At 48.1% G+C, this 12,460-nt stretch overlaps 2 protein-coding genes; both read right to left on the reverse strand.

The window, feature by feature from the left end:
• Positions 1-6,921: 6,921 nt before the first annotated feature.
• GSTUM_00004210001 (uncharacterized protein) lies at positions 6,922-9,594 on the reverse strand. XM_002835254.2 has 9 exons: positions 9,057-9,594; positions 8,953-8,990; positions 7,941-8,902; positions 7,782-7,886; positions 7,644-7,729; positions 7,578-7,590; positions 7,320-7,523; positions 7,178-7,254; positions 6,922-7,125 (listed from the first exon to the last, which is right to left on the reverse strand). The coding sequence occupies exons 3-9, from the start codon at positions 8,435-8,437 to the stop codon at positions 7,067-7,069; spliced, it is 1,041 nt and encodes a 346-aa protein (XP_002835300.1). The 5' UTR covers positions 8,438-8,902; positions 8,953-8,990; positions 9,057-9,594; the 3' UTR covers positions 6,922-7,066.
• A 406-nt stretch (positions 9,595-10,000) lies between these two features.
• On the reverse strand, positions 10,001-12,223 carry GSTUM_00004211001 (uncharacterized protein). XM_002835255.2 has 7 exons: positions 11,559-12,223; positions 11,343-11,485; positions 10,771-11,269; positions 10,636-10,722; positions 10,417-10,572; positions 10,279-10,355; positions 10,001-10,220 (listed from the first exon to the last, which is right to left on the reverse strand). The coding sequence occupies exons 2-7, from the start codon at positions 11,425-11,427 to the stop codon at positions 10,099-10,101; spliced, it is 1,026 nt and encodes a 341-aa protein (XP_002835301.1). The 5' UTR covers positions 11,428-11,485; positions 11,559-12,223; the 3' UTR covers positions 10,001-10,098.
• Between the last annotated feature and the right edge of the window lie 237 nt (positions 12,224-12,460).

The following is a 12,460-nucleotide window of genomic DNA, read 5'->3' on the forward strand; positions in this document are numbered from 1 at the left end:
CTGGCACTTCTCGTCCAATACTTATTAGATGTTACAATAGGTGAGATTCTGTGTCGGCTCCCAGCAAATAGTGGCTCCCTTAAGAAGTTATGCAAGCGACTCGAGCGGCACGGAACCGATGATAACCAACAATCCTGGTTCTATATTACAAGTTCCTATTATGAGCACCGGCAATTTTGCAAGGTCCTAGGGTCTACTCTGAAAGTCTTAGAGGAAGTTTCGGCGGGAAGACCCTTCTGTCTACCGGTAACATTTAAACAAAGGGATTGGGATACGTCATGTCGGATATATGTCTCCTTTGACGACCCTGACGGTGAAGGCTTTCTCATCAGTGGTTTTCCAAGGAATCCACTTACAGACAAAACTTGGTGTATGATAATCCCAACCGCACTTGTTTTCGAATCGGTCTGCTGACTTCAGCCAAGCTCTCCATAGGAACTTTCGAACAGGCAATCAAGAAGAAAGCGGCTCTGGGGTAAGGCGTATGGGTTCATCCCGCAGTTTGGGTTCTCGTACCAGATCTCTGAAGGATACGAGTCGCCCGGGTTCCGATACTCAGAAAGGCCTGGATGACACCACCGATGACGACTTACTTGAACTACAACATTTTGCGATTGAATTAGGGGGTCGGGGTGGAGGTTTCTTGTCGCAAGACAGCTTGGAATTACACAAGTGAAGTTGCGGATTGCAACTAATTATCGGGGTCTAAACTTTTATTGATGGGGATGGAATTTTGCAAAAGAGTCGAAAAGGAGATGTCCTTAATAGCATATCTAGGCATTCTTCCTATACAAGTCCTTCAATTGACGAATCCTAAAGTTTGTCTAACTGTTGTCACCTATGCCTTTGGTGCCTTCTTGATACTTGAGCACAATCCATTTATCGAGGGTAGTGGAATTGGTCACAAATGGGTGATTAGTGAGAGGATATGATCGCAAAAAATACCCCTTACATTCCCCAATGACCCTCTATGACTCCAAAGGTTCCCTCACTATTACCGCCGTTTCCCTCCCCATCCGAGGCAACTCGGTTTGCTGTTACTATGACGTACTAGTGTACCGTCACAAAAGTCTGTGGAACAAGGTTTCTCTTTGCCTCTCGAACCCGCCCTATCTCGACACAGGCCATCAATTGAATAATACCGCCGCCCCCCCCCCCTTTTTTATAATAGCAACGTAATCTCGGGCAAGGTGAAATTTCCTTTGGCTAAGACCTTTGACCAGAGACTACAATAAAAGGGATCGCGGTGGACAAGCTCCAACAAGGTTCTGAGCTACCATATTTATGCGCATGAGGATCCATTGTGGAAACTGTCTTGGATACACGTCTGGCTCTCATTGGCTCTGTTCAGCCCCTTGTATAACCTCAATTCCCGCTTATGCACATGAGACCAGTGCTTTATCTATCTTTGTCGACTTCTCATGATATTGTAGGTTTACAAGGCCCTTGTGCTTGATGCATGCTCCGAGTTTAACTACTCCCCTTTCCTTGTAGCAAGCCACCAGAATCCGGAGGGCTCAAAGGGTGAGTCTGGAATGCAAACATCTTCTCCAGCCCTGACGGCTGTTTGCTCCGGAACATTAGCTATCAATCCTGCAGAGATAGCGTGGTTGTAAGTTACGCTGCTTGGATAGGTGGATACAGATATTCTTGGTGGCTTCACGAAGTGTTGCATGTTTCCTTGTTGGATTCCGACGAACCCGTGATGTGGGGGGAGAGTGTGGTACAGAATCACCAGAGATGTAGAACCCACGGGAGTCACCCAACCATCCAGAAAGGGGAGGTTTTCCCCCTCAATTGAGTTTCTTACATCGCGATCCATTGTAGCTTGAAGCCCACTTGTGGGTGTCCTCCACCTCAACACAGTACTAGTAGTCAACATCTAACCACCGGATCAAACGACGGATACGATCGGTATCCTGCACTTTCTAGTCAAATACTTCAAAGTAACCCCCCCCCCTCCTCTCATCGTCCCCCCTTCCTACCCGGGCCTCGGGCTTGGTCCATCGGTACACTAGATTTTGGCTAATAATATGCCTTTCTGCCGACCAACAAGGAGCAGGAGAAGTCTTGCCCACCAGTCCCTCCGCTTCGTTCCGGTCATGCGTTTATGTTTGGTGACATTTTTAGGCCCTCTGGCTGAGTACTGGTATCATATGTTTCTCCTGCCGTAGAAACCCTTAATGATCCACTATCAGACTACCAACAGCTCGTCAGCCCACCATAGGTTCAGTTTGTTTGGTTAAGAGAACTCTGGATACCGGTTAATGAGATCCTTCCTAACCAGTGGCAAATTGGTCGAAGCCCAATCATATAGTTTCCCTCCCCTTTGAAACCACTTTTGTTAGGCAGGTTTTATAGGTTGGGGTTACTAAAATAGTTGAAGGTATGATAGCCAAAGAAAATTATTTGAAACTCATTAACACCAATTATCACACATATTACTTCTGTATTTTGTCATTTTTTGAGTCAGGTTTGAGTAATTCTGTGATTGAGGAAGGACGTCCAGAAGACAAGCGAAATCCACTGATACCGACTACCTCTCACATTACCTTTGAATCAGGTCAGCTCCTGTTTTGGGAAGAATGTTATCCTGCAATTTCACAGGTATTCCTTTTTGCTTTTATACTTATTATATATATTTTTCGTACTTTAAAACCATATTTCGAGGAAAAAAAAGTATGACTTTCCCGATATTTCTTTCCCTCATTCATGATGCCCAGCGGTGTTCCTTGATATGTACCGGTACCGGAACGGTGCTGGGAAAACACTAATCCTTCCCAGGGGCTTTCGTCTCAGGATCTGGAAATTACAAGGCTGGCAGAGATGGCGGAATATGGGCTCTCTACAGCATGGGATGGGTCTTTGGGTTCATAATCGCAATCGTGTGAGGTGCCGATTTAAGTGCAATCGTTATCACGCAACCGTGAACGACATCGCATATTATTACCGCCCCATCAAGTGTTTGCGCGCCCTGTAAACTCAGCGGCGATGTCAAGGGGAGAAGGGGTGCTCCCCCATCGGGCATGTTGGACAAGACATTATCAATTTCCATTTCTTCTACGCTCATTCCCTCATTTCTTTCAATTATATTCCTATCTTCATTTCTCCCGCCCTAGCTCCATAAGTGTAACCCTAGGGAGCCCAGCCGTGAATTCAATTCACCGGCACTTGCTGAACTCATCTGCGAGTCACCTTTGTGAGACGGGCTTCACACGACAGTTCATTTTTCCAGCCCGCAGTCCACGAATTGTGAGTGAATCGCTTGTTTTAGCAGTGTTGAACCGGTGGCTCAGGGTTCCCATCTCCTTTAATATTGATAATGCGTAAGCTGCGTCTTTTCTTCTCATATCTAATGCTTCCCGTTACCAAGGATCCTAGTTGGTGAATCCCGGGTGTGTGTGTGTGTAAAACTCGGTATCCTCAATTCTGTCTAAAGGCGGGTAAAAGCGGACATTTGGGGGAATGGGAAATGGCTAATGTGTCCTACTCACGGGTTACTCGAGCGAGACGCATCGTCAGACCAGCTGCTACAGGGGGTCCCATGAAATTGGAGACGGAGAAAATCATCCTTGGTCAGCCGGCGAGGTCCAAGGTAGGGGGTTTGTAGTCTTCACTTCGAGCAATTTCCGGTGAGGGTAGTCGATTTGGGAGCTGTGTCACTATTTCTCGTGTTGGGGGAGAGAGTCTGTCCTACCGGGTTTTCCTATAATGTACAATTAATTGTTGACTTTGACCTACCGGTACGGTAGCCAGTCAACCTTTCGTACGTATTTTTAGAAATTTGAAGCCCAAGTCAACCATCCCACTGCAGGGGTCATTTGGGTAGATAGGAAATGGCCTGTACGCAGACGCTAGTGTGGGTAAACGCATGAGACACAGTTTTCTCGTTGGCCATTTTACTCATTCGAATGTGGGTCGGGTGGGATGTTGTGGCAGTGTCGATTGGATACCAACTACTGGTACCGTACCGTCCTCAAGCTATGCTCTCTGTGGTACTGTACTTGCACATCAGAGGAGTGCTTCCCTTACCCAGATCCCCTTGCCTAGAAGTGAAAAGCCCAGTTGCGGTTAATTGAACAAACGGGTAGTCATCAATGTGTACAAGGACCGTACTACACAGTGCTAAATACCGACCAGCCGGGGGGGGGGGGGTTACACAGTACAATTAACCAGGTTGTGCTAGATACCCGGCGTCTTTATCTACTATCAATTTCCATCCAATTTTTCCTCGCTCTGAAGGAGGCGCGGGCGCAGTTCCCGGATAACTTTCAGGCCAATAGAGCCCAACAAATTCTTGACGAAGAATCTATAGAGTAATGAGGGAAGGCTATGCCCCGAGGGAATAGAACCAGTACTGTAGTTTTGGGAGGATTTTTCCCCGCCCCCTCAGGAGTGGTGCCTGGTGCTTCCTCCAACCACCTGATCACTGTACCTCGCATATCGTGGCGTTGGTTTCTATGTGCAAATAGCCCTCGCTTCGTGCACAAGTACCGGTATGGGCAGATAAAAGTGAGAAAATCGGGGTCATGGCAATCAGACGCTTAGCCGGTTTTTAAATGTTGGAACTCACGTTTCTAACAGGGTTTGGCTGTCGCTGCACGAGTAGCAAAGAACGGGCAGACACTTTTGCAACAAGAAGCGGCTGGGGTGAGACTTGGAATTGCGTCAAGATCGAAAAACTTTTGAAAGGGTTAGTTAGGCCGTAAAGAGTAATGATGTGGCGTGCCATTGCGATTTCGAGACAAAAGCTGGGATAAAAGTCTTACTCGAGTATTTCCTAACGCACTTCCCGCCAATTATTGGACAAGGACCGGTTAATGGATTGCTCGCTGTTGCACCGTGAGGGGGGAGATGCTGAAGGCCGGGGGTTACCCGGGGAAGGATCTGAGGTGGATGGGCCGCTAGCAAGCATCGCTTGCAGTGTTGGTAGGTATTAATAGCAATAGGACGATGCTCGATTTGTCCTCAGCGGTGGAACACACAACGCATTGCAGATGACGTGTGGGACAACGCTGGGGCTGACATTGCTTATTTCCTCTCGGGGATCCACTGCTCTCGAGTCCCGAGTCCAACCGGGTAACCTCTCTGCACACAGACAACGCTCCCAGGTTCTTAATTCCTCCGCCCCTTCTGAGGGGAACGCACCATGCTGTATGAATCAGGTCCCTCAACGGGGAAGATGGAAGAGGATTGGGGGCAAGGGAAAAAGAGACCACTTTTCGCCAAGGATCTTCGATATGTCTTGTCAGTTGTCGCCTCTCTCGCCTCTCGCTTCTACACATGAAAACCAACGACAAAAATCTGTTAACCGAAAACAGTTAATCCGCTTCTTTCACCCACACTCAGCCTGCGATATCTATTGTATCTCGCAAGGATTGATCATCCACATTTCGCTATCCATATCCCCCTCCAACAAACAAGAAGCCCTTACCGCATCGTAGCCTATGCGAGTAGCCAAAACTCACCGCACACCAGTGCCAAAGACCTATTTAGGAATACCTCTGTATTGCTTCCCATGAGCACTTGCCGTGGTAGGCTGTGTATCAACGATCCACACCCCATTTATCCAGCTAGTAGAAGCCCAAGGGCGGCTGAGAATGCGGTGTTCGAGTGATATCTTGTGATATCGGTAATCGGGAGTTAACCGTTCGCCCGACTGGGCGGGGCTGAAATACGATACATCACCGGTACAGTACATGCACAAATTGGAAGCCCCTCTTCTTTCAGCACAGCACACCATACCTCGATGACAAACGGCCCTTACCGCCGGTACAAGTATGATACCTACCCGGCCCCACCGTGACCTCGGCGGCCAGGCCCCAACTTAATTCCCCAACCCAGCCAGCGACCCACCCACTCACTCCTTTTCGGACAGGTAAAGTGCAATGTGTCAGTAGATCACACCATCATCCCGAACGCTCGAAACCCCATTCGCTTGTTGGTTCCCAATCCGGCCCTGGTGGCTCGTTTGGGGGGTTAAGGGTTCGCGTTATCCCCGCTTTGGGAGTGCTCGAGTACCGTACAGTAGGTGGCTGTTGCTGGATCTGAAGGTAGAAGTTGTAGGCATTCACTGCTCTCAGGTCTGCAAAAACTAGAAACTACTCGTAAAGGTAGCAAAACAGGGATCAGAGGGATCGGGATATGGGGTTGCCGGGAAAGCTCATCGATGCAACTAGACATCTTACATACATCGCGCCAAGTGAGATACATCGTGATGATACTGAGTGGGAGAAGGGGGATACAGTTCGTTCTAACATCTCAAGCTTCAGTCATTTGTTTCACTGGATTCTGCCTCCTATGGCTCTTCCCTCTCTCTTAACTTAAATTTACTACGGTTCCTTGGGATGCCAATACCTGTTTGGGATTTCCAGATTTTGTTGTTTTCCGCTCACTAACTAACCTTGCGTGACAGGGGTGTTTTGTCTTTCCGATTTTTATGGACACACACGAGTCCTAGTACTTGTGCTAGTACATGGGAACAGTCTAGGAGGTGGGGAGACGTGTGACTGGGTCTACCGGTATTAGGATGGCCTACGGCGGTTCCTTGCATGCCTGAATGGCACCTGGTGTACTCGTACAAGTGGTTGGAGGGGTATCATTAGGATCATCAGGTTGTGGGTGGGTTGGGCAGGGATTTATCCATGATTTTTCGTGGCTGGACGGGATTGATCTGGTGCTGATCTGGGGTGGGGGGTCTCTTCTCTCGTTACAAGTATCATACCATACCTAATTTACTCACTCAAGACGTTCTATGATACTCTAGCCATTCAGGTGGCGTGGCTAGCGCCTGCAAGAGCGCTGCTTAGTCATGTAATTCATGGTCCCAGCACTTACTCGAGTGCAACTAATTACAAAAATTGCACCCAGATTTTCACTACTAGTGCTCCAAACGTCACTAGAAATTGCACTCCTATCGTACCGCTTTAAAAAAGATAAATGCATTAATAATTAACACACAGGCCCCTCCCCGCCGTATCCTACGACAGAAAGATGGGGCTAAAAATTATTCCCTCCAACAAGAAACCACGCAGCTTCATAACAGAAAAATACATCTCAATCGTAATCAAAGGGTCCTATACCAGTTCGCCTCAGGGTCGTTAAGGCATTCTCCCAATCGGACGTCTGTTTCAATTAGTGTTGAGCATTCAGGGAGGGACGGTGAAGTGTGACATACGCTGATACCCGGCGTTTTTACCGACCCCAATCTGGTAATCTGTCAACGCAAGCACAGTCTGTTCGTGGATGTCATGTCTACCTCTCCAGTTAGTTACCTATGCAAACAATCTTGGATAATTCAGAGAGGAGGGGGGTAATACGCAATAGACATAAAGTCACGATTCGCCGGGCTGGTGCCCACGATCGCATCGCGGACAATACGTTTGGAGTTCTCGATCAATTGAGGAGAATCGTTATTGTAGTCATCGGTATTCAAGTCCCAGATTATGACGTGGTAGGCTAGGTCATTCATTGTATTTTTGCAGGCAGTCCCGCAGCGGATGTAGGGCGGGCGCATGTAAGTTCTGGTATACTGTTAGCTAGGGGCGGCCACCAATAAGGAGTCATGGGAGGCTCACGGGGCTCTGCCGACTATGATGTGCATGTTAGCCATGTGGATAGATTATTTGAATGGAGGAACTTACTAATTGTCATCAATGCCTGCTCTAGTCTTGTCATTTGGAATCTCCTGCTGGACTCGTTGATGCTATCCAAGTCCAGATGGTCCCAGCTTCACCGAATATATTAGCATGGGGTAGATATACCTAGGGAAGACCACATACGTATGGGAGGCAATTTGATGACCTTCGTTAAAGGCTCTTCGAATGGCATCCGCCCACCGAGAACCCCCCGGAGAGTCAATCGCCCCCTTATCAAGGTTGTTTCCCCTAGAAGCACCTTAGTTGAGTTCAGTGCTCACTTATAGAAGGGGTAAAACGTACGTTACAAAGAACGTAGCCTTTACCCCATGGCCCTTCAATTTGTCCAGCAATTGCTCAGTATAAACCCACGGCCCGTCGTCATAGGTTAGTGCAATTGTACCAGGTCTGCTGCAGCTGTAGATGTCCATGCCGTAGGGTACGGATCCAACCTTTAGACGGGCACCTGGTGATGATGTAGGTGTAGATGAAGTTGTGGATGTAGGCGTGGGTGTTCCAGTCGGGGGTGTTGTAGGGGCAGAACTTGATGAGGCGCCATTGCATTTTCCGTAGAGGGGTTGACATCCAGCACCACAGTGGCCAAGGGTGTCTCCGCACCAATTGTACTGTGAGCAGCACTGATATTGACCCGCTGACGAAGAGCAGGAGTAGCCGTTGAATTGAGGACCACAGCGACCGTTCGGGGAGTTTCTGGCAAGCAGTGGCTCTTTTGGTAGCCCGGAAGCAAGTGCGAAAAAGAGTGAAAGAGAAGCTGAAAGCAATACCTTGTTGGCTAACATATTGGCAAAGACTTGATGTTATTACTTAGGGAATGAAGAGAAAGAGCAGAGGGGGGGGGGAGGGCTGTATTTATTACCTGTACCCAGCAAGAGAAGGAGGGGAGATTTGGGTATACCACCACCACACTGATTGCATTGATTCATCACAACTCGCGCGCGGCCGAGTTGGAGTTGGACATAGGCTAGCAGTTCCCATACAAAGTCACCAACTTCAACTAGGCCGCGCTGGTAGAAGGCCAAGACTCGGCCGTTTCCCACAACCGTGTCGTCTGATACGCGGTACAAGTAACTTAATACAGGGTTTAATATCTGCAGAGGGTAACATCTTGTACTCAAATATAATTAACTCTATATTCGATACCGGTAGTTTATATCACTCTGTGCGACATCGGAACTTGATCCTGTCAATCGCAAGGGATTGGATGGATTCCTTGCTCTGAGACATATTCAAGCCACTCGAGCTTTCTACAGATCAGGTCAAAATACCGAATCATCTGGGGTATGGCTGCACAAACCTATGCACGGGACTCTGCAGCAGGGCAAGGAAAGAGCCCTATTCAAATTGAAGAATTAGACCAACAATACCGTTAGTACAACTTGTATGTTTGAGATGGCGTACGTAAAAGTACTCTATACTCGATTGTATGCTCTCATTTGTAACCGAGGCGGAAGGTTTTCCTTCAACAAAAGGCCCTACGGCAGTGGAATAGGTAGCCTTTTCAGGAGCATCATTATAATATTTCAGTGACTACACATGAGGCCGAGCTGAAAGCGGATATCCAAGATGGTAATTGCCATACGATGTGGCCGGTTTTAACTTGGCCCATGGGTAGATTATATCGCATTAGCACATATACCGTGGAGGGGCCAATTAATCTTCCAAACGAAATCCCCTCCCCGGGATGCAGTCATTGCAACTAAGCCCATAATTGCTAGAAAAAAGGAAGAAAAATCGATCACGATTTGGTACATGAGTAACGTGGTTGTGCGTTGGTATCCCCCATACTCAGTCGAAGTCGGAAGAGGGGTAGACTTTAGCCACCCCTTGGCCAGTGCGGTTGGAGCCGATATAATTGTCCATTCAAAAGCAACAAGAGGGTTGAAGTGGAGCTTTCAGAATCCGAACCAGTGCTGTCCGGCGACAAAACACGGTATCGATATCGGTACGGACGGAATCTTTCAATGTTTCTTTTTCTCTCCCTCTTTTTTTAACCGGGGTACCGACGGATAGCGCCTCCGCTGCGAGTAAAGGCATCGCTCAGCGCCTTCTTGTCTCTCCTCCTCCGTCTTCATCCGAGCCGACAGGAAATTCACAAAATCGCTATTCCTTTTGCCCGGCACGATGGCCAGAGTTCCCCTTGCGTCTTCTTGGGTGTTCCCTGTTGGATGCGAGTGATACTACGTGTTCATTAAGTCAAGGTGTGCCGGTGTGGGGGCGGGGGTCGCCGCTAACAAAAGCAATCAAAGTACCCCGTGCCGGTATGGCTTTCCGCCAAAAAAGTTGCTTCTGCTGAACCTCACTTGAGCTAATCAGTAGTATCAGTAGAGATGTCGTGAAGCATGTAAAGGGAAAACCCGAATTCCGGTATAAATAAATTTATCAGCGTAAGCGATTTCTAGTAAACAACAAGCCATTCTGCCCCCGCCTCAATATCTGTACTTTAGGCGAATCCCTCTCTATCGTTGTCTTGGGTGTGGAACACTAGAGCCCGGATTTCGATACTTTCTCTCAGCCTCGGATTCTCCGGAGACGTAGGATCCTTGAACGCGGTATGCGGTGTTACTTTGGACGTGTTAGCAACTACTCGAGTATGCAGTTCCAACGCTATTTTAGGTCTCACCTCTGGCTCTATCAGTCTTGGTGTCAAAACACTTTATTAGGATAACTTCGTCATTCTGCTGTCTCGACTTGTAATACCTGTATTCTATGTTCTTAGCAGCTCTGATCCGGGTACTAGTTTTAATAGTTGTGGGCTTACCATCTGTGCTCTGGATTATACAACACGCTGTAGGTTTCCCCAGTGTGGCCGGGGTATAGTAGGTCTGAAGCGATAAGGTCCTCTGGGTTAACCGAGCGGTAGTCTGCTACTGCAAGCGGGTGGTCTTCAATCGGCCCAACCAGCGGCCTCCAAACACTGTGAATACAGTCAATATTATGACCTGAAGTGGAATACCCTAATGCACTGTGAAAGATTTACTTGATAATCTGCACGCGACCTTCCAGCAGCTTCTCTGCCTCATCGGGAAGGTGACGCTTCACTCTCCCGGCTCCAGCACTTGGAGCTCTGAAAATGTCAGCCCTGAATTGTGGAACAGGTATCAGGTGCACAAACTGGTCAACATGGACTCGCAATGCTGGTTGCCTCGCTCCCACCGGTCCACGACCGTCACTTGGGTACTGCGGGATCCTCTTGCGTACAGTATGGTCGAAGATAAACACTCTGTCAGCACCCGTATGTTTTTTCAACAGCTCCTCAATTCTCGGATAATATTTCCTTTCAACTTCCTCATCCTCGTTATTCCTAATGTGCTGGATTATCTCATCGGGTACAGCGTTATGAATGAATTCGAAACCGCTCTTGTCCAACGAGAACAACCTTTCATGACCTCGGACATCGGTGACCTCGTGAGGGTATGCTTCGTGCTCTACATTACTCGACTCGAACACTCCCGGGACAGTCACGCTGACGAAAGTGGGCTTTGCGGTGAAGCCAGGCTTCAGATACCAAAGGTTTGTTTGAACTGTATTCGATTTCTCGAGTTTTACGACTTTATCGTACTCGCTTCTTTTAGCGGTAGTGGTAGTAGTCATTTCGTGTACGGTGCGCTTGGCTGTCAGGTTGTTTGGTATGAACGTTAGGGTACCCCTTCTTTGATTCCACAGGACAGCTTCAGAGGAACCAACCTTTATGAACCCATCCTGACATTTGCCTCCGAACCGAAGACGAAATGGATTTCAAATCTTCGGGGGAAGAACCACGGGGTGGCATAACGACTCGGTTTGGGTTAGGTTTTCTGGATATCGTAGCTGTTAGACGTTTATATTATCTTAGTCTGTCCCCCGAAACAAATAAATTGGTTAGAAAATCGTCTAGATTGGGCGGATGGGGAAATGTTGAACTTCTTCATGCCTTGTCTGCTAAGTATGTTTTTCGTATTTTCCTGGTGTTAGTTTCCCCTCTCGGAACAAGGCGAGCCTTATGAGGCTGCACAAGTATCCTGGTTTTGCTTCGCACCAGTGCTTGATATGATCTGATTTCCCCGGGAAGAGTCGCATGGGTACCCAGGGTTGTCGACCGTAATGAAATTCGGGGATATTTTCTTGTGCCACAGGATCAATGCCCGATATTTCACTCCAGAAATGCTGACCACAGTCCCGTTGTACCACTGTTCATTAGACGAAACAGGGGATAGGTGTGAAGGTGGAAGGCAACATTATTAATCGCGTGGTTTCCAAGGTTGCGGGGCCGCCCCGCCGCTTTTCCGAGGATTTGAGATACATGTAGACGGTCGGGTTTCCCGCAGAACGGGGGGGGGGGTGAGGCCTGATGCTTGTATCACTCTTATGTGCCCGAAATACAAGCACCACGGCGTTCGCGAACTGTGTTAGGGTCCGTAAGGTGGGGCAATTATGAACTTGAAGCCGAAGGATAGTATCAATATGGAAAATCGAGGTATTTCCAAGAGTCTCCTATCCGATAAAAGCTGCCGGTTAGTAAACCGACTTCGAGAGGGTTCTTCTTTTTCAGAGGTGTTTATCCAAGCACCAAAATGTGGGGATGCGGGCGCACAAATAAATGCGGGGGGTTAACGGAAACCCAGCGAAACCAAGAATCGGGGCCAGTGATACCTATATAGCCTTTCAGGACAGGAATGAGCTGTGTCATCACACTCTTCCCCACTCAAAGAACCAAAGCAAAGCAAAGCACTTAGGATCGGGATGCGGTAGCATAACACCAATATCCGATCAACCGAATGGAACTTACTCTTATTATCTGTTGACCATCTATATGTAACTACTAG

This window comes from Tuber melanosporum (genome assembly GCF_000151645.1).
Source record: "Tuber melanosporum whole genome shotgun sequence assembly, scaffold_100, strain Mel28".
Lineage (NCBI taxonomy): Eukaryota > Fungi > Ascomycota > Pezizomycetes > Pezizales > Tuberaceae > Tuber > Tuber melanosporum.